General features: G+C 41.2%; 1 protein-coding gene across 4 annotated transcripts in view; it reads right to left on the bottom strand.

Moving 5' to 3' along the window:
* Window positions 1-26,970, bottom strand: part of NPSR1 (neuropeptide S receptor 1) — a 158,545-nt gene that overhangs the window by 41,287 nt on the left and 90,288 nt on the right. For 3 of the 4 annotated variants that reach the window (XR_001918006.1, XM_005679196.2, XM_013963229.2), the window contains exon 3: window positions 2,871-2,974. The exons of the other annotated variant lie outside the window; for it this stretch is intronic. Coding sequence is in view for 2 of the 3 variants with exons in the window: in XM_005679196.2 (XP_005679253.2) it covers window positions 2,871-2,974 (104 nt within the window). In the remaining variant the exon portion in view is untranslated. The remainder of the gene's footprint in view (window positions 1-2,870; window positions 2,975-26,970) is intronic. 4 annotated transcript variants of the gene reach the window in all.

Below are 26,970 nucleotides of genomic sequence, written 5' to 3'. Positions count from 1 at the left end.
CTCCACGACTTTTCATGGCTTGATAGCTCATTTGGTTTATTTATCCATTCAGCTTCTGAGGAGTATCTTGCTTTCAATTTCTTGCAATTGTGAATAAAACTGCTATAAACATTCTTGTGCAGACTTTCATGTGGATATAAGTTGTCAGCTCAACTGAGTAAATGCCTAGGAGCACAATTGCTAGATCTTATGGTAAGAGTATGTTCAAGTTTATAAGAAATTGCCGAACTGTCTTCTAAAGTATACCATTTTGCATTTCCAGAAAAGATGAATGAGACTTCCTATAGCTACATATTCTCAGTCCCACTCAGTATCGTCAGTTTAAAAAATATTGGTTTAGCCATTCTAATAGGTGTGTAGTGGTATCTCATTGTTTTAATTTGGAATTGCCTAATGCCTGAGTAATGAATGTTGAAATTCTTTCTATATGCTTGCTTGCCATCTGTAGATCTTCTCTGGTGAAGTATCTGTTCAGGTCTTTTGACCACTTTGATGAGGGCTGTTTATTTTCTTATTGTTATTTGAGGATTTCTTTGTTTCTTTGACTTCCCTGGTGGCTCAGATGGTAAAGCGTCTGCCTACAATGTGGGACACCTGGGTTCAATCCCTGGGTCAGGAAGATCTCCTGGAGAAGGAAATGGCAACCCACTCCAATATTCTTGCCTGGAAAATCCCATAGACAGAGGAACCTGGTAGGCTACAGTCCGTGGGGTTGCAAAGAGTTGGGCACGACTGAGCAACTTCATTTTCTTTCTTTCACTTTTGTTTCTTTATCAAATATATGTTTTCTATATTTTTCCCAATTCTGTGCCCTATTTTTCCAGTTTCTTGACAGTGTCTTTTGCAGAGAATAAATTTTAAATTTTCATAAAACCCCAACTTTCAATTGTTTCTTTCATGGATTGTGCTTTTGATGTTATATCTAAAAAAATCACAGAAATATCCAAAGTCCCCTGATTTTCTCCTATGTTATTTTCTAGTAGTTTTATGGTACTTCATATTCCATTCCAGTCTGTGATCCATGTTGAGTTAGTCCTTGTGAAAGGGGCGAAGTCTGAGATTGGATTCTTGCTTATTCTTTTTGCAAATGGATATCCAGTGACTCCAGCAGCATTTCTTGAGCAGGCTATCCTTTCTCCATTGAACTGCCTTTGATCCTTTGTTAAAGATCCATTAGACTTTTTGTGTGTATCTCTTTCTGCACTGTCTATTCTGCTCCATTGATCTATTTGTTGATTCTTTTCCAGTATCATGCTGTTTTGATTTTTTGAGCATTTTGAGCATTCTTGAAATCAGATAGGGTCAATCTTCCATCCATATTCTTCTTTTTCCGTATTGTATTGACTGTTCTGTGTTTTTTACTTAAACTTTAGAGTTTGTCCATATATATAAAATAACCTGGTGGGATTTTGATTGGAATCGCATTGAATTTATAAGTTGTATTGGCAGAATTGTCATCTTGACAATAGTGAGTCTTCCTATCTATGAACATGGAATATCTATACATTTCAAGATATTGTTTGATTTTTTTTTCAGAGTTTTTCCAGTTTTCTTCATATTGATCTTACACATATTTTGTTATATTTATACCTAAATATTTCATATTTTGGGTGCTAACATAAATGGTACTGTGTTTTAAATTTTAACTTCAAATTGTTGATTGCTGGTATATGAAAAAACATCTGAACTTTTGTATGTTCAGTTCAGTTCAGTCGCTCAGTTGTGTCCTACTCTTTGCAACCCCATGGACTGCAGCACGCCAGGCTTCCCTGTCCATCACCAACTCCTGGAGCCTACTCAAACTCATATCTATTGAGTTGATGATGCCATCCAGCCAGCTCATCCTCTTTCGTCCTCTAACCTTGTTTTCTGTGACCTTGCTGGTTTTCACTTAGTTGTCTGTATAGACAAAGTTATTTGTAAACACAGATGTTTTTAATTTCATCTTTCTGTACCAATCTGTGTAACCTTTTATTTTTTTTCTTGTCATTTTGAATTAGTTGGAACTTCCAGCATGATGCTGAATATGAGTGTGAAAGGAGACATCTTTGTGTTATTTTCAGTCTCAAGAGGAAAGCTTCTAGCTTCTCACCATTAAGCCTGAGGTAGTTGTAGGTTTTTTTTACAGATTTTTGTTATCAAGTTGAGGAAGTTTCTCTCTATACATAGTTTGCTGAGAATTTTTATCGTGAGTGGGTATAGGATTTTCTCAAATGCTTTTTCTGTATCTACTGATAGGATCATATAATCTTTTCTTACCTTTTTATGTTATGAATTACATCAATTGAGTTTTGAATGTTGAACCAGCCTTGCATACCTGGAATAAATCCCATTTGGTCATGGTGTGTGAGGAAATAATGAGATGTCTGCAGTCAGGAGGAAGGCCGTCACCTGACCAGGCTGGTACACTAATTTTCAACTTCCAGCCTCCAGAACTGTGAGAAATAAATTGTTGTTTATAAGCCACCTACTCTGTGAAAGTTGCTCAGTCGTGTCTGACTCTTTGTGACCCCCATGGACTATATAGTCCATGGAATTCTCCAGGTCAGAACAGTATTTTTATATCAGCATCCTTGGACTAAGACAGCCAGAATATGTCAAAAAGAATAATAACCCAGAAATTTTACCTGATGCTTAAACTAGGAATGCTTATGTTCTTATTATTGCTTACTTGTGTTTTCTTTATACATGTATTATTTTCAACAAACAAAAAACATGAAAAATATAAATTTTGCTTGTCCTTTCAACCATGAAGAAGTAAGCAATTTGTTGCAGCAAAGTATAGGGTTTTATACTATTTTCCTTATGAAGAATCCAAGAGGTAATTTTGGTGTCAGTTTGCCTCATCATATTTGGAAGGTGCTACATACCTGCAAATAGCGGACCACGCGGCAAACCAGGTCAGGTGCCATGAAGTCTCCAGTGAATCTCCAAATGATATCTGTCAAGATGTTAACCAGTCCTGTGAAAGAATCTAACAAAACACATAAAAGTGGTTAATTTCAGTCTCTTTCAAATTTGCAGCTATGCTACAGTAGAAATGAATTCCTGGAGCCTTTTTTTTTTTTCCTGATTTATTAGGTGGCAAATGGCTTCCCTGATAGCTCAGCTGATAAAGAATCTGCCTGCATGGGGGAGACCTGGGTTCTATCCCTAGGTCAGGAAGATACCCTGGAGAAGGGAAAGGCTACCCACTCCAGTATTCTGGCCTGGAGAATTCCATGGACTGTAGTCCATGGGGTCGCAAAGAGTCAGACATGACTGAGTGACTTTCACTTTCACTTTCAATAGAGAAAATGTAAGGCAAAGTAAGAGTTAAATTTTATTATTAGAGTCTGTCGCCACTCAGACGCAGCCACTTAGGAAGGATTTTTGTAATGACTGATAAGAAATATTATCATAGAGTTGACCTTTTAAGTCATAGAAGAGGAGTTTTAAAGATGTTTGCTGCTGCTGTTGCTAAGTCGCTTCAGTCATGTCCGACTCTGTGCGACCCCATAGATGGCAGCCCACTAGGCTCCTCTGAAAAAGTTGGCTTAAAGCTCAACATTCAGAAAACGAAGATCATGGCATCCAGTCCCATCATTTCATGGGAAATAGATGGGGAAACAGTAGAAACAGTGTCAGACTTTATTTTGAGGGGCTCCAAAATCACTGCAGATGGTGACTGCAGCCATGAAATTAAAAGACACTTACTCCTTGGAAGAAAAGTTATGACCAACCTAGATAGTATATTCAAAAGCAGAGACATTACTTTGCCGACTAAGGTCCGTCTAGTCAAGGCTATGGTTTTTCCTGTGGTCATGTATGGATGTGAGAGTTGGACTGTGAAGAAGGCTGAGCGCCGAAGAATTGATGCGTTTGAACTGTGGTGTTGGAGAAGACTCTTGAGAGTCCCTTGGACTGCAAGGAGATCCAACCAGTCCATTCTGAAGGAGATCAACCCTGGGAATTTTTTGGAAGGAATGATGCTAAAGCTGAAGCTCCAGTACTTTGGCCACCTCATGTGAAGAGTTGACTCATTGGAAAAGACTTTGATGCCGGGAGAGACTGGGGGCAGGAGGAGAAGGGGACGACAGAAGATGAGATAGCTGGATGGCATCACTGACTTGATGGACGTGAGTCTGAGTGAAATCCAGGAGATGATGATGGACAAGGAGGCCTGGCGTGCTGTGATTCATGGGGTCGCAGAGTCGGACATGACTGAGCAACTGAACTGAGGCTCCTCTGTCCCTGGGATTCTCCAGGCAAGAATACTGGAGTGGGTGGCCATTTCCTTCTCCAATGCATGAAAGTGAAAAGTGAAAGTGAAATCGCTCAGTCGAGCTGGACTCTTAGCGACCCCATGGACTGCAGCCTACCAAGCTCCTCTGTCCATGGGATTTTCCAGGCAAGAGTACTGGAGTGGGTTGCCATTGCCCAGGGACAGTGTGAGGACCAATATAAGGCAAAACTGAGAAAAGGCAAATATTTATTCCCATGAAGCCTTTCAAAATTTTCCTTTCTGCACCCATCATTTTACAACTTGGACTTCTTGTTACCGCCCTACATGAACTGTGGTCCTCTTCCTCTACTTTCTTCTTCTTTCCTCTTTGGACAAAGTCAAGTGCATGATCAATTGACTTAGTTTTTTAAACCACTGAGGAACTGAGGCCAAAATCTGAGACCAATGTTAGAGACTTTGTGCTCAGTTCTATAATTGCAGACTATATAAGTTGTATAGATGTCCAGAGCTATGGCATAATATGCTGTGTGTAGAGAAGTTCCTTCTCCCTGTACCTCTATGCAGATATTTCTCATTAATTATGTGATCCAGAATCATTCTCCAATCAGTGCTTCAGGGGTTTTCTGCTGATCAATAGGTAGGACTAGAACTTAAGATGGATTCATTGACTTAGGGCCACTTTTTTTGAGACATGGGATATAACGCTCTGTCAAGGACCTGAAAACCTTCTTTATCTGAATCTTCACCATTAATAAAGTCTGAGCCCTGAGTTTAGCATCAAAGCCTTCCACAATCTGGTCTTGCCTGCCCCTTGCCAAGTCCCCAGCTGGCATTTTTATATTGAACATCAGTGTTCAGCCTGTTTCTTCCCTTTTGTTTCCCTATAGGTAACAAAAATTAGAAGCATTGGCAAGCACATAGAAACTACCACAAAACTGTCTAAAAAGTTGGAGAAGAGAAATCTCACAGCAATTCAGGGTAGTCAGAGATGTTCTAGCTGAGAAGGTCAGGTGAGAGCAGGGTCTTCAGAGTTGTGGGGCTGTGATTTGATCAGATAGGAATTTCATGAAGCTTTTACTGGCAGGAATAGATTTGAATGAGTGGAATGGACTCTGGAGTTACTTAGATATGCTCTTTTGGTTTATTCATTACTTAATTCTGTAAAAAATTAAGGGAAAAAAACCCCAATCTCTAGATCTAAGTGGTTATGTGAACAATTATAATGTACTCCAGTAAAAAAAAAAAAAGCAATTTCCCTCTGGAGCGCAAACTTAAATAAGGCCATCTCTGGAAGGAGACTATCAATGGACTGTGCCACTGCATTTGTTATTTGCTGTTAAGCAAATGCTGCTCTATCTGATCGGTAAATGCTATTTAGTTGCCTAAGTAATTGAGGACATTGCAAATAAGCCTTCCCTAAATGGCAATTAATGGAACCTTGGGAACAAAGGGCATATTTGAAAGGCTTAATCACTTCTATGTATTATGCTTGCTTTTTAAAATCTCTTCTGTGAACAATTCTAGGAAACTGTCATACTCAGAAAAGCCAAAACCAGGCTCACAGCAGTCTTTAGTGCTCCTTTGACAGATTGTTACAAACATGAAAGTGGGTTCCCAGTTGGAGCAGGAGAATGGGTATTGTAGGGAGAAGTCAAAATGAGGTGACCCCTGAACTGAACCCTAAAGGTTTGGACAGGTCAGTGGAAGAGGGAGGGAAGGATGTTAACTCTGGCACAGATGACAGCATGAATGAAGTCACGGAGGTGAGACAGAGTGAGAGGAGAAACTCAGTTGCTTTTGCATATTTAACAACATCTATTTGTTGTTGCTGAAGCCTAAAATAGGCGCTTGAAAGTGGCAAGAAATGGGCCTGGAGAGTCAAGAACCAAGGATTTTTAAGATCTTATGTGCCAATTAAAGGAGCTCCCCCCCCCCCCGCCATATACTGGGGGGAAAATTAAATGTTTATGTATCCAAACATGTGTTTTACATGGGTGAGGGGAAGGGGTAGATCCATTTGGTAGGTCTAATACTGAATTTGGGCTTTCCTGGTAGCTCAGATGGTAAAGAATTGGCTTGCAATGCAGATGAGCTGATTTCAATCTCCGGGTCAGGAAGATCTCCTGGAGGAGGGAATTGGTACCCACTCCAGTATTCTTGCCTAGAGAATTCCATGGACAGAGAAGCCTGGCAGGCTACAGTCCATGGGATTGCAAAGACTCAGACATGACTGAGTGACTAACACACAATACTGGAATTGCCATTTATATTTGTTAGGGAACTGTGCAGAAGTTCAAGAAAGAGATCGTTGGTACCTAGAGTATGTCAAATAGGAGCAAAAATAGAGAAGAAATGAAGATATGACATATATTTTGAAGGTCAAATAAGGAGGACTTTGGTGTTTTAAAAGTGAGGTAGAGGGAGGAGTCAACACTCTATTAGGGTCCTGGAATGGGTAGATGGTGGTGCTTCCTGCAAATACAGGAAGATAAGCTCATTCTGTTTGGGTTGCTTCCAGGTTTCAGCTGTCCCAAATAAAACTGCTATGAACATTCCTATATAAGATTTAATGTGAACATAAGTTTTCATTTTCTTAGGGTAAATACCCAGGAGTAGACTGTTGGGCCCTAGGGTAAGTATAGCTTTTCATAAAAAACTGCTCAACTGTTTTCCAGAGTTGCTGCACCAGAGTGCTCCTAACCAATAAAGTATGAGAAACACTTCTGCATCCTTGGTACCACTTGATATTCTCAATGTGTTTTATTTACTCAGCCATGAGTGTACTGTGCTGTGCTCAGTTGCTCAGTCATGTCCGACTCTTTGCAACATGTTGGATTGTAGCCCACCAGGCTCCCCTGTCCATGAGATTTTCCAGGTAAGAATACTGGAATGGGTTGCCATTTCCTACTCCAGAGATCGAACCTGCATCTCCTGTGTCTCCTGCATTGCAGGCAGAGTCTTTCCCCGCTGAGCCACTGGGGAAGCCCAGACTGTGGCCTTTCATTATGACTTCAGTGTGCATTTCCCTAATGGTTAATGATGTTGCTGTGGACATCCTCAGTCCCTAGAGGCTTCAGATTCCTTTTGGATGCTCTATTAGCGTGGGAGTTGGGGTATTGGAGGGTTTTAATACTCCACTCTTGGCTTTCAGATGCATTTGTAGTCCTGTAGCATTGTTACTATTTGCTGCTCAGTGCTTACTAAGCAGGTAGTTGTAATGCTCTATTTTTTCCTGGCCAAGCCTCAGTCTCACATAGACCTGTACACCTGGGCCCTGGGGGTGGGACATTCTCAGTGTTCCAGTTCCTCCTTGGAAATCAAAGTGGTGGGTCTTGTGCGGGAGAGATTTTCAATGTCTTTCCCTGGTGGTAGGAGACTTCTAATTAGTATTAGCTTAATATCCTGGACCAGCCATTTTATACCTCCATCCCCAAGAGCTGAGGGATTTTTATTTCTGTGCCTTTCCTTGTTCTCTAGGGCATTTGGTCCTGCAGTGGCCGAGGGCTTTTGTTGAAAGAAGTGACTGGCAAGAAGGAAGTATTTCATGCTTTTCCTGTAGGCGTAGCCTAAACCTTCTTGTATACCTGCACACCATCTCTATAACAACTCTTCAGCTCTGCCATTGTAGTGTGAAGGCAGCCATAGGTACTCCTCTAACTGAATGGACATGGCTATGTCCCAATAAAACTTTATTTATAAAAATGGATTTGGGCTGAGATTGACCTGTGAGCTATAGTTTGCCACTCCCTGATCTATAGAATAAAGTCCAAATGCCCTATTGTGACTTTTGGAGCCTTCCTGCCTCTTTCTTCAGTTTGATCTTTTCTCATCCTCTCCTAAATTCATGCTACAAGAGAAACTCTTTCAACCAGTACCTTAATAGTGACACCAGTTTGATGGTCCAAACATTGGTTAAAGAAAGAAAGCACACCCAAAAAACCACCTTAAAATATCTTAACATAAAACTTGAGTGTACATTTTTCTTATCTTTCACATAGGGGCAAGACTTTGATTTTATGAATCATCTTTTTTAGTGCATAAAATGCCTCCATAATGCATCTTTCATGAATTCCAGTCCTGGTTTCTTTAGAGTGAGAACTTGAGATATCAGCAAAGCAATTTGAGGCAGAATCTCATCATAGGGAATTTTATAATCCTCCTTTATTCTTTTATAGTTCCATTTCCTGGGCTTGCTTCTATTATAGCTTCTCTTAGTGACTCAGTAAAAATAAAAGTCAAGTTTTTTCAAAATATCCAACTTAATTTTCACAGAAACAACAACTCTCCAGTGTTGTTTATGTTAATTATATAATTTCAGTAATGAGTACCACTGCCACAAACTGATTGGGAACAAACTCCTGTGACTCACATAATACAAGAAGTGGAAGCAGAAAGGGGACAGGCTCATTAGTGTCCATCTGACTTGCCACAGATGCTGGTAGGGTATTTTCTGCCAGTTTGCAGAAAGAGTGGAAGTGCTGCTTAATCAAGTGAGGCACTTAAGATGTAGTTAAGAGAGAAGACCTTACTGTTCCTTGACCATCCCCAGCGTTTTCCTCTGCCAGCCCTTTTCTTTATGTCAGTCCCTTGACTTGGCAAGTTCTTTATGTACCTCTACCTGAAGGATATCTCTTAACTTTTTAAAGTTTAGTTCAAGATTAGCTCCTTTATGATGCATGTTCTTCTTCCTGAAGACCACTGAGATTGGCTGATTCCCACTTCTGGGCTTCTCCCTACCCTACTATCGAAGTACCTGTAACACAGTAACGTTTTTAATATTTCTTTTCAATTACACTATAGTTTGGGAAGATAGAGATTTTTAAAAAATTCACCTTTATGTCTCTGGACCCTGACATTGTTTTATTATGTGGTAAAAGCTTGGTAACTTCCTACTAAATAAATGACTACATTATTACTGCTGTTGCTTAATTGGCTGGCTGCAGGCTCCTGCAGAGGTTGCTAGAGAGGTAATGCCTCAGAGCAGATGGAGCCACATTAACCATCTTCTTCAACGTAGATTACTTCTTCCCTGGTGGCTCAGACGGTAAAGCGTCTGTCTACAATGTGGGAGACCCGGGTATGATCCCTGGGTCGGGAAGATCCCCTGGAGAAGGAAATGGCAATCCACTCCAGTATTATTGCCTGGAAAATCCCATGGACAGAGGAGCCTGGTAGGCTACAGCCCATGGGGTCGCAAAGAGTCGGACATGACTGAGCGACTTCACTCAATGTAGATTAAGATAATGATTAGAAATCCAGATGCTGGAAGGATGAATATGATTGGAAGTTTTGCTCCCTCAACAGGTTTCCAAAAGAGCTCTCTCTACAAATGACCCAATTTCACTCCTTTTAATGGCTGAGTAATATTCCATGTGTATATGTAAAATAGATAGCTAGTGGAAACCTGCTATATAGCATAGGGAACTCAGCTTGGTGCTCTGTGATGACCTTGATTGTGGGGTCGGGATGGGGGGCGTTGGGGGTGGTGGTGGGAGGGAGGTCTAAGACAGAGGGGATATATGTATATGTATAGCTGATTCACTTCGTTGTACACAATACTGTAAAGCAACTATACCCCAATTTTTCTTTTTAAAAGAGCTCTCTTGATTCTAAGGTCTGTGCTAGGTTGCAGTACCATGGTGGCTGTGCCTTATTCATGTTTTTATTCTCATCCCTTTTTATACTGTCTTGCAAAATATTCAGTGTTTGCTAGAAAAAGAAGGAAATGTTGGCGTACAAAACATATTTGCGAATACCTTGAAAATGCAAGGCCACCAGTGTAGGATTCACTCTGCATAGAGAGAAAGTTGAAGCACCATTTCTACTTGCTTTAAGTTGAGGTTTGAACTTTCCCATGTGGAGCAGAATTATAGGAATAGTGAACACCTAGAAAGCTGAGTGGAGAAGGAGATGGCACCTCACTCCAGTACTCTTGCCTGGAAAATCCCATGGACGGAGGAGCCTGGTAGGCTGCTGTCCATGGGGTCGTGAAGAGTCGGACACGACTGAGCGACTTCACTTTCACTTTTCACTTTCATGCATCAGAGAAGGAAATGGCAACCCACTCCAGTGTTCTTGCCTGGAGAATCCCAGGGACAGGGGAGCCTGATGGGCTGCCGTCTATGGGGTCGCACAGAGTTTAACACAACTGAAGCGACTTAGCAGCAGTAGCAGAAAGCTGAGTAACTCTTTTTCTTGGCAAGTGAGTAGTACATGAACATTTGTTGCACTGGATAGGGGGCTATTGAATACAAACACAATTTCTGTAAGATTGAGATTTCTGATAATGTAAGATATGTTTAGTGCCAACTAGGGATTATGGAGTAGTGTTGCTTGGTTTTACTGTAGGGACACTCTGAGTAACAGTTTCAACCATGAATCTCCAGAGTTTGTGATGCTTCTAGTTCAACTCAGTGTCATTGTCTTGTTTGTTTTGTTTTAAAAGCAAGGGAGGTGATAATGGCTTGTTTGCTTGCAGTTGTGCAGGAAACTATTTTTGATATTACTAAGGATCCCACTCTCTCCCACTTTGCTTTTATAACAACCATATGCTTGAGAACACTCTAAATGGAATAAGATTTCAAGACCTTATGTGAAAGTTAGTTTAATGAGAGAACTTGCATTGCCCAAACTGATGTCAGATGATTAACTGCCAAGTAAAATTATTTCTCAGAAAAGTAAGTTCTCGTGTCTCTAAGTTTTGGGCTCATTTTACAATACTAATATAATTCTGGCACCATGCCCTTCACCAAGATTGAGTACTAGCTGAGCTTAATGGCCTAAACTGTCAACTCCCAGGTTCTTTATTAATCCCGGGAAAAGTGGCCTGCACCTCCATCATTATTGCTCAATTAGGTAAATAATCATTACATCCATTCCCATTAGAGCACTCTCTTCACAGAAAGCTTAATTCCTCAGATTTTTCAATTAGTCTTAACAAGTCATAAAATGCCACTAATGTCTCTCTTTCTCCATTGGTCCACCAAACAAATAAAAATCATATGTCCGATTAAAGAAACCCAAGTCCTCCTAAAACATATTCCCTTTGCTTCTGTGGTACTCAAAAGCCAAAAATCTCATTTAATGAGGCCAACTGGTCAGCCTGGGTCATTGGTCATTGCTGAGTGGTGAAGAATTCTTACACTCATATGTACAAACATCAAGTTCAGCAAGAGCAAACGTTTCCTTAAGATAAGGGAAAATAAGGCACTGAGTCACTACTACTTCTCCATTTTACGTGGAAATGTCTTGAGGCAGGGTCATGCACAATCATCACTGCACAACATGGGACTCAAACTGACTCAGTATAAATGTAAGAAGTGGACAACTTAATTCCTCTTGTAATGAGATTGTGTTTTCCTTTTAAAAAGAACTGACATCAGTGCATCAATTTATTATAGGATGTTTAGAAATCTAAGTGTGGGGGTGGGGAAATTCATTTGTAGTTATCCAAGAGACAAGTTCTTTGAATATCTTTTTTCCCCTTTGTCCTCTTGCCCAAGGACAAATGAGTTGTAGCAGGTTGGGATGGATGTGGTAGATTGTATCAAGAAATATTTGGACCATCATTGTCTTGGATGGTCTTTATGGCTGCCCTTTTGTATAATTTAAGATCTCAGTAACTATCTTATTTCACTGACGCTGCCCAGGACTGTACTGTGCACCTTTCTGTCATCAAGGGTTTTGTAGTTAATTATGTTGTTTAATAGACATAGAGATCAAATTACCAACATCCATTGGATCATAGAAAAGACAAGAGAATCCCAGAAAAACATTTACTTCTGCTTCATTGACTATGCTAAAGCCTTTGCCTGTGTGGATCACAACAAACTGTGGAAAATTCTTAAAAGAGATGGGACTACCAGACAACCTTACCTACCTCCTGCAAAACCTGTATGCAAGTAAGAAGCAACAATTAGAACTGGACATGGAACAATGGACTGGTTCCAAATCGGGAAAGGAGTACATCGAGGCTGTATACTGTCATCCTGCTGATTTAACTTAAATGCAGAGTACGTCATGCAAAATGCTGGGCCTATCTAGTCTCATCAGTTCAGCTCAGTTCAGTCACTCAGTTGTGTCCAGCTCTTTGTGACCCCATGAACCAGGGCATGCTAGTCCTCCCTGTCCATCACAAACTCCTGGAGTTTACACAAACGCATGTCCATTGAGTCAGTGATGCCATCCAATCATCTCATCCTCTGTCATCTTCTCCTTCTGCCCTCAATCTTTCCAGGTATCAGGGTCTTTCAAATAAGTCAGCTCTTTACATCAGGTGGCCAAAGTATTGGAGTTTCAGCTTCAACATCAGTCCTTCCAGTGAACACCCAGGACTGATCTCTTTTAGGATGGACTGGTTGGATCTCCTTGCAGTCCAAGGGACTCTCAAGAGTCTTCTCCAACACCACAGAACAAAAGCATCAATTCTTCTGTGCTCAGCTTTCTTTATAGTCCAACTCTCACATCCATACATAACTACTGGAAAAACTATAGCCTTGACTAGATGGACCTTTGTTGGCAAAGTAATGTCTCTGCTTTTGAATATGCTGTCTAAGTTGGTCATAACTTTCCTTCCAAGGAGTAAGTGTCTTTTAATTTCATGGCTGCAATCACCATCTACAGTGATTTTGGAGCCCCCCAAAATAAAGTCCGCCACTTTTTCCACTGTTTCCCCATGTATTTGCCATGAAATGATGGGACAACATGCCATGATCTTTGTTTTCTGAATGTTGAGCTTTAAGCCAACTATTTCACTCTCCTCTTTCACTTTCTTCAAGAGGCTTTTTAGTTCCTCTTCACTTTCTGCCATAAGGGTGGTGTCATCTGCATATTTGAGGTTATTGATATTTCTCCCGACAATCTTGATTTCAGCTTGTTCTTCCTCCAGCCCAGCATTTCTCATGCTGTATTCTGCATAGAAGTTAAATAAGCAGGGTGACAATATACAGCCTTGATGTATGCCTTTTCCTATTTGGGACCAGTCTGTTGTTCCATGTCCAGTTCTAACTATTGCTTCCTGAACTGCATATAGGTGTCTCAAGAGGCAGATCAGGTGGTCTGGTATTCCCATCTCTTTCAGAATTTTCCACAGTTTATTGTGATCCACACAGTCAAAGGCTTTAGCATAGTTAATAAAGCAGAAATAGATGTTTTCCTGGAACTCCCTTGCTTTTTTGATGATCCAGCAGATGTTAGCAATTTGATCTTTGGTTCCTCTGCCTTTCCTAAAACCAGCTTGAACACCTGGAAGTCCATGGTTCACGTATTGCTCCAAGGCTGGCTTGGAGAATTTTGAGCATTACTTTACAAGCGTGTGAGATGAGTGCAATTGTGCAATAGTTTGAGCATTCTTTGGCATTGCCTTTCTTTGGGATTGGAATGAAAACTGACCTTTTCCAGTCCTGTGGCCACTGCTGAGTTTTCCAAATGTGCTGACACACTGAGTGCAGCACTTTCACAGCATCATCTTTCAGGATTTGAAATAGCTCCACTGGAATTCCATCACCTCCACTAGCTTTGTAGTGATGCTTCCTAAGGACTACTTGACTTCACATTCCAGGATGTCTGGCTCAAGATGAGTGATCACACCATCATGATTAACTGGGTCGTGAAAATCCTTTTTGTACAGTTCTTCTGTGTATTCTTGCCGGTCTCATCACTTCATGGCAAAATAGATGTGGAAACAATGTAAACAGTGACAAACTTTATTTTCTTGGGATCCAAAATCACTGTGGACAGTGACTGCAGCCATGAAATTAAAAGACGCTCCTTGGAAGAAAAGCTATGATAAACCTGGACAGCATATTTTGAAAAAAGCAGAAACATTACTTGGCCAACAAAGGACTGAATAGTCAAAGCTATGGGTTTTCCAGTAGTCATGTACAGATGTGAGAGTGGACTATCAAAAAGGCTAAGCACCAAAGAATTGATGCTTTTAAACTGTGGTGTTGGAGAAGACTCTTGAGAGTCCCTTGGACTGGAAGGAGATCCAACCAGTCCATCCTAAAGGAAATCAGTCCTGAATATTCATTGGAAGGACTGATGCTGAAGCTGAATATCCAACACTTTGGCCATCTGATGCGAAGAGAAGACTCGTTAGAAGAGACCTTGATGCTGGGAAAGATTGAAGGCAGGAGAAGTGGATAGCAGAGGATGGGATGGTTGGATGGCATCAGTGACTCAATGGACATGAGTTTGAGCAAGTTCCAGGAGATGGTGAAGGACAGGGAAGCCTGGCATGCTGTAGTCCATGGGGTCACAGAGAGTCAGATATGACTGAGCTACCAAACAACAACAACAACAAATAGTCATAGAGAACTAGGTAGCCTCTGCTGCTGCTAAGTTGCTTCAGTTGTGTCCGACTCTGTGCAATCCCACAGACAGCAGCCCACCAGGCTCCGCCGTCCCTGAGATTTTCCAGGCAAGAATAGTGGAGTGGGTTGCCATTTCCTTCTCCAGTGCATGAAAGTGAAAAGTGAAAGTGAAGTCGCTCAGTTGTGTCCGACTCTTCAAGACCCCATGGACTGCGGCCTACCAGGCTCCTCCATCCATGGGATTTTCCAGGCAAGAGTACTGGAGTGGTTTGCCATTGCCTTCTCCATGGTAGCCTCTATGTTCTATTAATCCTCAAACAATGAAAACCTTCGCTGATATATTCCTGACACCCATGAGATAAGTTATCCATTCATAAATCTTAAGTTAGGAGCATACATCCTGTTTCCTAGTACCTACTTCCATACCCTAGGTTAACTGTAAAATTGTCCCAGTGGCTCCTGACCAATGTGGGGTGCAGCTGTGAATGCTTCCAGATCATTGTCTGCCCCCAACCTATTCCAACCCTGTAAGTAAGTGACCCTGTGATAAACTGACTCATTGAGTATATGAAGCTACCTGCCTTGTTTTATGGTCTCAAGATGCCTTCTCAATTCAATGAATACTTTTCATTCCCTCTGTCCTGAAACAGTCTTCATGCGCTCGTCTCCTATTGAAGGTCTATGAGAATCACTTACGTAAGGATGTTTTTGGGCTTCCCCAATGGCTCAGCAGTAAAGAATCTGCTTGCAATTCACGGAATTCAGGAGATGTGGGTTTGATCCCTGGGTCAGGAAGATCCCTTGGAGGAGAGCGTGGCAACTCACTCCAGTATTTTGGCCTGGAGAATCTCATGGACAGAGGAGCCTGTCTGGTTACAGGTTACCTGTAACCTGGCAGGTTATAGTCCATAGGGATGTGAAGAGTCAGACACGACTGAAGCAACTGTGCGTGCACACACACACAAGGACGTTGGAGGGAATGTTTTACTGAAGTCTTATCAAAGGCCTGCATACAGGACTCCACAGGATCAATGTTCATGATCCAGAAACTTCTTGAGATGCATTTCCCTCAAGGCAGGAAGGAATCATATCTGAGGAGTTTTGCCCTTAGTTTTGGCTACTAGGAAACACAGAGTGAAATATAGTCAGCCACGATAACTTTGTAGTACCTCGAAACTTAAATTTGTTTTTGATTTTGTTGTCCCTGTAGTTTAACATTTTCCATGGCTCTTGTATTTTGTTTTGTATTTTCTATTTTACTGGGTATGTCTTACATGTTACAGGCAATGCATGCAGCATGGGTCCTGAGGTCTGACTGCAGGGGTTTGGAATGTTGGTTCTGCCACATAATAGCTGCACCATCTTGGGTATATTACTAACCATGCTGAGTATCAGATTCTTTGTAAAAAATGATGATAAGAGTACATGATTTATAGGGATATTGTGAAGGTTAAATAGCTTGTAAAATGCTTGGTAAAATGCATGGTGTAAGTCCTAGATACCTCTAATTGGTGTTGATGCAACAAACAGGGCTGAATGACTAGATGGAGCACTTGCATAGACTAGAAATGAATGGGACTTCACCATAAGTTCTGAGTTCATAACCAATAAACTGGAAGATAGTTTTCTAAAAAGAAATGATAAGTAATAGGTTGAGGCTCTGTTTAAATCAGATCAACAGTCAAGGCTTGCTGTTTTATCTACTATAAGGCATGGTAGTTAATTCAATACATTTGGCACCTACTAAGGAAAGGGTGGTGATTAAGTTAACTGAGTGCCTGCCAACTGAGCCAATACTTGAGGAAACAGAACTCAAGAAAGACAAGCTGTGATGACTGATTTAGGGATCGAATAGCTATTTGTTAGCAGGGATGCTGTTTGTGGGGCTATTCTTTATCAGTCTAGTCTGCTCTATGCATTATAGGAAATTTCACATCCCTGGACACTCTGATGACTTCAAATACCCCTAAATTGCTTCCATTTGAGAATCACTGAAATATGAAAGGATATTGAGGCTTTGACCAAGAAAATAAACTGGTGTGCAGTTCCTATAGCCCTTTCACTCAAATATATCCTGGTCTCCATGATTCCTTGAAGATGGTTGTTTCCAGGCCTGGGGCTGGGAAGAGTACAAGGTGAGTATGGAAGTAAGGTGTCATCTTGGCTTCATCTTTCCAGGTGACACTTTTTCCAAGAAAAAGCTCTCTGAGTCTGACCCTTGTCTTTAAGCAGGATGGGGACAACTATTGTCAGACTACCTTGTGCCAGGTATTGTACTAGACAATTCACAGACATTCTCTTATTTAATGCAGTGTTTTATATGAGTGTGTCTGAGCCACACTCTGTGCACATAAATAGAAATAGTGACCATTCATTCAGAATGTGCATTCAGCTTTCCTTCAGTGATATTTGGAGTATAAATTGGACTTTTATATACTCCTAACTGAATAGAATAATTAGATGAAACAATTCACTCTAAAGTGCAGTACAACAACAGATACTAAAAAAAAAAAAAAAAAAATCACAGAATCTTAGAAGAAGCAAGAAAACTATCATTGAACCAATATAGAAACTTCTGCATATAATAAGGATTGACCTCAATAAACAAGGAAGGCCAAGTCAGGCAAAATTATATACAAAAACTCTTCCCAACACTATAACTGTTCAAAAAGAGGCAATAGTATAATTTCTGCTCCTTTTGGTCATTATGAGGGTTAAGTTCAGTAAAGCACAGACTTAGTGCCAGTCACAAAAGAGGACCTGCATGCATGGAGCCTCCTCTGCTCATTTCTCCAAGAGAGAAAGGAAGCTGGGAGAATTCAAGTAATGCTTCTAAGCCATGTAAATAATAAATGATGAGTCAGGATGAAACCCAGATCTCCAGACCCTGTTATGCCCAGTGTCTGAGTCCCCAAAACTGAGAGAATAAGACATCCACAGCAATGCAAAAGCATAAAGGGGTTTATTGCTAGCTCGAGCTAGGGCTCAAGTCTCATCCAGCACAGTGGAGTCTTGACGAGAGCCCCGAGCTCTGAATCACATCTACTTTTATACAGACGGTTCTTTGTTCCTGTAACAGCATAGCTGATTGGTTAAACCGTACGCGGACACTGGACTTTTAAACCTCCCATCCCTATCCGGATTGGCTCAGGTCTGGCGCTGGCGGGGGGTACGGGGATTTTTTTCTGATTGGTCGAGCTACACTGCCTGCGGGAGTTCCCAGTGCCTCAGCTTTCCTAGAGACTAAACCTCAGGCCTAGCCTGCCCCTTAGAGCCTGTCCTGGCTTCAGTTTGGTCCTAACATTCCCCCCTGTCTTCAGCTACATAGAGGAATCTTCCTCTTTATTTTGGGGCAGGGCCTGATACTGTTGCCTCAGTACCATCAGTTGGACGGTATTGACACAGTCATTTACAAAGGCAACAAGCTTAGTTATTATGCATGGACCAAAAGTAAGTATTAATAGTAGCATTATTAGAGGGCCCACCAGGGTGGAAATTAGCGTTGTTAACCACAGGGACTGTTGGAACCAGGACTCAAATCAATTTTGAGACATTTTTCTTTTTTTCTTTTTTTTTTTCTGATTTAGCCGTTCTCTTATCTTGGCCAGGGACTCCCTGATTACCCCTGAGTGATTCACATAAAAACAACGTTCTTTCCCTAACACAGCACATAGGCCCCCTGAGAGACTTCATACTCAAGATACTTTTTGGGAATTGGGGCGGAGGTCTCTTTCTTCTGTAACTTCTTCCTGCTGTGCATGGGCGTAGGCCTGCCTAGCAGAGCAGAAGTCTCTCTCTACCTGATCTAAGTTGGGGTTTTCCACATCTGAAGCCAGCTTCTACCCTTGTAGTTGCAGCAATTTAGTTGGCCCCTCTCAGAGATGAAATAGACAAGGGCCAAACAAGAGACCTAACAGGATAGTCATCTCTGGTCCCCGGAAACAGAAGGCAACATTTGGGGTGAGGGTTACAGGGTTTGTGACCCCTTCTGATTGGTTGGTAATGAGGCAACAGAGCAGTGCTTCAAGAATCTTGTGTTCAGTCTGAAGCTACCATCTTCCACCTGGGTGGGGGCTCAAAGACATTGTTATGCATATTTCTTTGAGTAGGAACCAGGACTCTGTCTGGAAGCTGTACCAACCTTTGATTGTTTCTGTTTTTGTATCCCCTCTCTTCCCTGATTAGCAATTGTTTGAATCCATGTTTTGGAATTCAGGGAAGGCCAAGGAGGCTGAACAAAGTCTATATCCTACAGATAAGAAATGGAGAACACAGAGCAGATCTGTACTCCAGAGCCCCACAGAGTCCCACTCAGTTTTAATTTTAGGGAACTAGGCAACAATGACTATGATAACTTCCTGTCAAAATGGGGCACAGGACTGCCCCAGCTTGGAGCAATATAAGCTCTAATCTGAAAGTACACCCATAGCATCACCTAGTTATTTTCCAGGATATCTGAACCGTAGCTACTCTATTTTGACTTTTAATTGTAAACTATTTCTTAATAGCCAAAGCAGATTTCACCGTTAATGACGTCAGTGTTTCTCTAGATATGAGAAGATGCAAGAATTGGGACTCATAAAATCTTCTCCTGAAAAGATCTAATTATCTGAAGGCCTGTTCTACCAGTTTTTCCCAGAGCACAGAGTGCCTCATTCCTGATTTTCACCCTGAGCTCCTTGCAGGGGCATTGAAAGTCAGCAGTTGCAGCGGCCATGATTTAATCTTTGTAGATGCAGATGGTGAGTGTCAGTCTTCAGTTGGCAGAGCCCCTTTTTGCTCATAAACTTGACCATGATTATGAGGGGGGGCACTTCATGACCATTTTATCCCATGGTGCTGAGAATGTCCATTCTCAGGTCTGGCAAAGATTCTGTTGACAGGCCACTCAATGTGCTGTTACTGGATTAGGCCATAAAACAGTATCCAAAATTCTCTAGACCACCTGTCTTATTAGCTTCTTGGTCCAGGAAAATATTCCCTCTTGTTGTTTCTTGCCATATCTAGAGTTACACTGTTACCATCATCGATCTCATATGGGACTATATATTATTCTATTAGAGGCCTCATATACACATTTGACAGTGTAAGAAACAGCAATTTTGTAAGACAGGGGAAATACAAATAACATAGCCAGCAGTATTAGTAAAGTCACAAGTAAGACTTATGTTAAGAACTTCCATTAGATGTAGCCCAGTATATCTTCAGGTCATCTGACTTAGTCTGTCCTGCAGAATCTTTATCTTCCAGGGAAATTATATATTGGCACCATCTATAAGGCACATGGCCCAGTTTTCTAGTGTTACTAGACTGATTATCTTTAGTATGATTTACTTATTTATTTATTTTTTCCAACAGAGGAGACTTTAAACCTAAATTATTGTAGCCTGGTATTATCTATATAAATCCATCCCATAATTGTGGGAGATTTTTCCCTTCTTTGTGGAAACTTTTCTTGTTCTGATTGAGCTTGGGTAGTAGAATAAAGCTCGAATTTATAGCCAGAGTCAGAGCAGGCATTATTAATTGGCCTGGTGAGGGGATCCTATCTTGTAATACCATAGTGACCTGAATATGACTATAATTTTTAAGTAAATTTTCTCAGGGCCAACCAGTTAGAGTCTGGTAGTAGAGAAATTTACCAAGGTAACCCAGAACTAGACACAGGTAATTGGCCACAAACCCAACAATCGGATTGATTTTTAAAACTAGTATAGGATCAGGCCTATGATAGAAAAGCATTTGACTTATATGCAAAGGTCTAAGAAGTCAAGAAAACATAAATGATCATACAAATCAGGTCCAGCATCTCAGGGAAGCTGTCTACCTCTGATGTCGTCGTCTTCTCATCCTGGTGTGTAGTTTCTCCTGATAAAAAAGTCCTTCCATCCGTGCTGGAGACAGTCCCTTAAATTATGTCTTTTTCCAGTCCTGGTTGCAGGTCATGAGGCATCTGATCTTCATCCAAAGATAGATTACTGAGATAAGCTTCAGAAACAAACTTAGGGTGTTTTTCAAGAATTCAATTAAATTTTTCATCAATATCACATAACAGCAAAGAACTATCTAAGAGATGAGTCTTACTAGATGCAAACCTCCATTAACAAACTGGGATTTAGCGTTTTGAAATTTCTTTTTTTCCTTATAGTTACCCTTATTTTTATTAAATATAACCAAATTAAGGTTAGTTTATTTGCAAAATACGTCTGTTCTCACTGATTTTGGTCTGATGATTTTTATAACCATAATCGATTATAGGCTTTTTATTTTGTTGAAACATTTATAGAGTCTCAGACTGAATTTTTAAGATAAAACAGGGCTGGGAAACTCACACCAAAGGCTTATCACAGATTCTGCCTAACAAATCTAGGTGAATTTTTTCCTTTTTAAGGTCTCAAAAATTTCTTGAGATTTTTGTATCCGTGAGATAACCTTCTTAACTCATTTGATGGACTTACTGGAAACCTAAGAACTCCCAATTTTTAGAAGAGTCAGAAAATATAATTGTTTTGTTTATAACATTTAATTTTACCAAAGTATTAGGTTGAGAGGAAGATTTTCCCTACTCCCTGAAAACATAAGATTCAAACCCATAATTTTTCAGATAGAAACCATAAAAGTTGTAAGCATATTCGCTGGTTCATTCAGTCCTTTGTTAACTTTTGTGAAGTCATCAGGTTTTCCATTAAAATACCAGGACATATCAGAATGTTAAAAACTCCATATAATTTCTAGGATATCTGTATTAGTTAATTTACCATACATTATAACATGAGCGGATCTATTACTCATTTGATAATCTTTTCCATGTAATTTAACCAACCAAATAAACACAGTTTAATATCTCTCCTTGGCATGTTTCAGGGGACCTCTGAAGCACCCCAAAGTTAGCTAGAGATATAAAAGCTCATATCTCATTTACATTTTTAGAATTTTCTTCACTTGAGGTAATTTCTTTGTTGACAAACTTGTAACAGATATAATATTTAACTTATATTAATCCTAGGTACAATGAAAATATTTTACTTAACATTAATTATTTTAAGACATGTCTATATTAGATAGGTCAACAAACAAACATTAATATCAGGTATTTAACATTGAATATTTCCCAGTTCACATGAACCTGGAATTTATTGTTTAATTTAGAATTACTTGATTTGTAAGCACTTATCCCCCCTTTTATTTAAGGCAAATAAATAGAGCTCATATACATATTAACCAAAAAAATATTACCAAGACATATTTAGACAGACACAGTGCAAGATCTAGCTTTAAGCCTTTTTCTTTTTTCCCTCAGTGTCAGGAGTTAGAGATGGTCTAGATAAGTGTTCCTGAGAGCCCTGGTCTCAAGGCACAGGGAAAGAAAATCAAGTTCCAACAAAATGGCGGCAGGTCTAAACCACATGGTGGCCAGACAAAGCAAAATTTCTTTCTCCAGGGGATCTTCTCGACCCAGGGATCGAACCCAGGTCTCCCATATTGCAGGCAGATGCTTTAACCTCGGCTCCACTATGGAAGCCCTTAAATACAAAAATATAGTCTCTCAGGAAACCTCCTATAGAGACACAGAACTTCAAATCTAAGTACTAACATCAAAGATTTCAAGGGAGGAAAGGAAGCCAGGTTGAAAGAAGAAGGGGGAGGAGGCAGGAGAGGGGGGCAAAAGGGATGGCCTTACAAACGTCTCCTGCCACCTACAGATACCCAGGGGTTATAGGACTTTTCCCTGGGCCTCCAGAGAAGGGAGGACTGGAACTCGGCCCTACCAGAAATCAGAACCAGAATTCAAGTTCTCTGCCAAGAGGAGGTGATCAATCTCCAATCCTCAGCTCAGGCTGAGGGCCCTTCGACCAGATTCCTACGTCCAGGACCGGGGGAGGGACTAGAAAAACAGGGAAGGATAGGAAGGGTTAAGGAGAGGAAAGAGAGAGGGGAGGGGAGAGAGGTCAATAAAGTCTCTTGTTCCTTACCAGTCGGGGCACTCTGGCCAGTTGTCCACGTCAGGAGGAGACCAGGGACAAAAGGGTCCCGATTGCGGCCACTGGGTCTGGTCCATTGGCAGGCAAGCTGGCCCCTGAGTACCCCGAATGGTCAGGATATCAGTCTCAGCTTTTTCACCAATAACAATACAATTTGCGCCCTATATTTGAAATCAGGAAAATGGTCAGTCATAAGGGACAAAGGAGTAGAAGTCACTTGCCCCATGATTACAGAGAAGAATACAGGAGACAAAATGAACTCACAAAGAGCAGAGACAATGCCGGCACTCACACAGACACGACAAACAGATAACAGATACACATCGGCCGAGAACACAGCACTTGGTCTTCCTGGGCCCCCCTTTTTAACACTTTTCCCCCTTGAGAGTATCTTACTGGCAGGACATCCACAGAGCCAGCCGCCTCCCCGGCACGATGCCAGGCCTCGGCCTTACGCTGGACTTAACCAGAAAACAGAGCCAGCAGCCTCCCCAGCACGATGCTGGGCCTCGGCCTTACGCTGGACTTTACCAGAATTAACACCGGTGTTCAGAGATCTCTCCTCCTAGTGAGAAAACCTTCTGCCGGGAGAGTGTTGTTCTTCCCAGTTGAAGGGATCCCGGACGAGCCCCCAGATGTTATGCCCAGTGTCCGAGTCCCCAAAACTGAGAGAATAAGACATCCACAGCAATGCAAAAGCATAAAGGGTTATGTAGTGGCAGGAGATGTTGTTGAAGGCCGACCTCCACCTTCTTGCCCCACCCCCCCCTCCTCCCTGCCTCATCCCCCCTCTCTTCCTCATTCAGACAACCTAGGCTGCTTCCTGTCCTTCAGCCTAGAAGAATCTTTAAGATTTAAAAACATGTTTACTCTAGCTCAGTAATGTTCATACAGGTGTCTCTATAATAAGACCGAGTCTCTGATAAGACATATTTTATAAGACTTCTATGTTCTTAACCATGCTGTTGTTGAACCGTATGGCGAAGGATTAAACTCGCATCCTATTGATGGTCAGGTGGAAGTAACTGGGAATTTCAGATTGGTCGAGCAATCCCTGGGAGTTAGGTAAAGTTTCTGCTTGGACTAAACTCAGGCCACCATGTCCGTTAGACCTGTCCTGGCCATGTTTGGTCCTACAGACGCACACTTGATTTTGTCGTTGTCACTAGAGATCATATGGCCTTCAAGAACCTAAACATGTTCTACTCAGTATCATACGGCTCTTAATAGAAAAAGACTGCTGATCTGCACTAGAGATTTAAAACATGTTTTATTTGAAAAACCAAGAGAAAAAATATGAGTACTGAAATGGATCAGATTTGCATCCTTGGTGTCTGTTGGCCAAATCATTCTTACTATTGCTCTTCGTGCCGGCAGAGTTTGTTGTGAGAATATATGGCCTCAAACTATGTTATTATCTGGCTCTTATGAAAGTGCTATTTCTGCTTAGGCTTAAGATGCCTAGCTCTTTAAATTACCGAGGCTGGTGGACCAGATTGCTTTGACTTTCCAATTTCTTGTATCTTGCAATAAATTCCAATTCATGCACTGAATCTTTCGTGTTACATGAAACTTTGAAGATACCGGTCGATATTATTTGTGTTGTTTGGTCATTAGGACGTAAAGGGGGCAAAGGGCAAACCGCGCTGTAGGGCTAGGCTGAGCGGGCGTTCGGGCCTGCTGTATTGGAGCTCCTCCTTCTCCATTCTGACTGGCTCCCTGGATGCCCAGCCCTGTCTAATGGAGACTGTGCACAGAGGTCAAAGCACAGCTTTAGAGTTGGGGACCTGTGTTTGAACTGTGTTTGAACTCCATTTGCTAACTATGACTCTGAGGAAATTATTTAAACTCCCCAGTTTCAGTTTCTGCAAGTCAAACATGAGAGTAACAAGAGTATCTATAGCTCAGGTAACGTGGAACAATAAATGAGAAAATGAAAAGGTTTTCTGTTTGTTTTGCAAACAGTTGATTCAGTCAGCATCAGGCCAGAATACTGGAGTGGGTAGCCTTTCCCTTCTCCAGGGGATCTTCCCAACCCAGGGACTGAACCCAGGTCTTCCACATTGAAGGCAGATTTTTTTATCAGTTGAGCCACAAGGGAAGCCCAAGAATACTGAAGTGGGTAGCTTATCCCTTCTCCTGCGGATATTCCTGACCCAGGAATCGAACCAGGGTCTCCTGCACTGCAGGCAGATTCTTTACCAACTGAGCTATCAGGGAAGTCCCATTAAGTATTAGTTATTGTTATTAATTTTTCTGCTTACTTATAGGCAGGGAAGGAGAGAAATCTCTGATCCAAATTAAAATACCCTAGAAGGTGCTTTTAAATATGGTTTCTGTGTTCTTTATAAATAATGCAAGCATATAATACAAAATTCAAGTAGTACAAATAATAAAAAATAACTGCCTCACAAAACAATGTGTCTGAAATGTTCAAGGTAGTAATAGTCATAATAGCTCTAAACTGGAAATTACCTAAATGCCCATCACCAGTAAAACAGAGAAATCGATTGTGGTATATTTATACAATGAAATGCCATTCAATAGAGTGAATGGTCTGTAACTACCGGCTACAATGATGATGAATCTCTTGAACAAATGCTAAGCAAAAGAAGCCAGACAGAAAAGCACACATCTAGATTCCATCTAGATAAGGTAGAGAATCAGGCGAAATTTCACCTCTGCCTCAGGGAATTGCCCTGAGTGGAGGTGGTGATGGGAAACTGGAGGGAGGCGGCTTAGCAGGCAGCTAATAATGCTGTGTTTCTTGATTTGGGTGCTGGTTACTCAGCTGTGTTCAGTTTGTGGAACGACATCAACAGATTCTTACAAATACTTCATGGGATTCAATTTCATATTTCAATAAAAATAATAAAATCTAAAAATAAAAATATAATTTCCTCCTATTTTTGACTCCTAGTCACTTAGTCCCCCCCTCAAAAGCAGCCACTGTTACCATCAAAGAGAATATACAGTCACTGAGTATATAATAACATGTCTACCTGTATATAAGGTGTGCATTCTTCTTCTTCTTTCTTGAAAGCAAGTTTTTACCTTATTTTATGAGGACTTTATTTTTTAGGGCAGTTTTAGGATTACAGAAAAATCAAGTAAAAGTACAGAGCTCTCATATACTCCCTGCCCCAACAGCCTCCCTCACTACCCACTCTGCAGAAGAGGGTTGCATTTGTTACGAGAGATGAGCTACTGTGAGATTTCCCAGGTGGCTCACTGGGTGAAGAATCCATGAGACATTGGTTTGGTCACTGGTTTGGGAAGGCCCCCTGAAGGAGAGCATGACAACCCACTCCAGTATTCTTGCCTGGAGAATTCCCACGGACAAAGGAGCCTGGCGGGTTACAGTCCGTAGGGTTGCCAAGAGGCAGACACGACTGAAGCTACTGAGCAAGCATTCACGCATGTATGAACTACAGTGATACATTATAATCATCCTAAGTTTGTAGCTTACATTAGGGTTCACTCCTGGGATGGTACATCCTGGAGGATGGACAAAAGTATAATAACATGTATCTATCATTATAGCATCCTTTGCTGCCCTGAAAACCCTCTGTCTGAGAGCAAGTTTTGATGTAGCTGGCCTTTTGACGAGTCAACCATCTGCTGCAAAGAGGACAGTAGATCTCAGGAGGTCAGGTAGAGAAGAGGAGATGAGAAAGGGTCCTGATGCTGGGTGACCCTCTTGGAGCTGGCAAGGTTTTGTTGACAACAGTCAAAGAGAATTTAGGGGCTTCAAGATGGCTGGACCTTCTTCTTGATGTTGGATTGGGCCCCATATAAGGTCATCCTATGTCTTTGTGTTTAAAACTCTAGGTGTCCTGTTGGGCAGTTCTGCTCCTCAGGTCTTCTGTTCATGATGAACATTCAACATGATATGTGGTTTAGAGTAACACCCATTCTTCTCTGTGGAACAATATTCCTCATTCTGAACCTGACAACGTGTAACAATAGGGTGGGATATGTGAAAGCAAAGCTACCGTGAAACACCTGGGAAGATATTCTTTTATTCTATCTTATCCTTCTAGCTGATAACTTTCTCCTACACTATTTGCAGCATCAACAACTCCAGATATTACTCATCGTCTAAGACACAATGCAAACTCAACCCCCATCCATCAAGTGCCCACCATGTTTCCCTGGAGGTCCTCAATTTGTATAACTTCATTTAGCACTTGATCACCAGCCTATAATTGTTGATTTCTGTTTACTAGGCTTCAGATACCATGCCATGTGCTGGGAATTCAAGAAAGAAAACATTATTTCTGTCCTCAACTTCCTCACATTCCAGTGTCAAAGGGAGGCATGTAAAATATCAGACAGTATTGCATGGTATCTGTATAAAAGATGTGGTAATTGATCAAATCTGGTAAAGTACGAACCAGGAGGACAAAGCATTCTTCACATAGGTATCCCTTGAGTTTTGAATGAGCCT

Source organism: Capra hircus, chromosome 4, assembly GCF_001704415.2.
Source record: "Capra hircus breed San Clemente chromosome 4, ASM170441v1, whole genome shotgun sequence".
In the NCBI taxonomy this organism is placed as follows: Eukaryota; Metazoa; Chordata; class Mammalia; order Artiodactyla; family Bovidae; genus Capra; species Capra hircus.
This window is presented reverse-complemented; position numbering and strand designations above follow the sequence as displayed.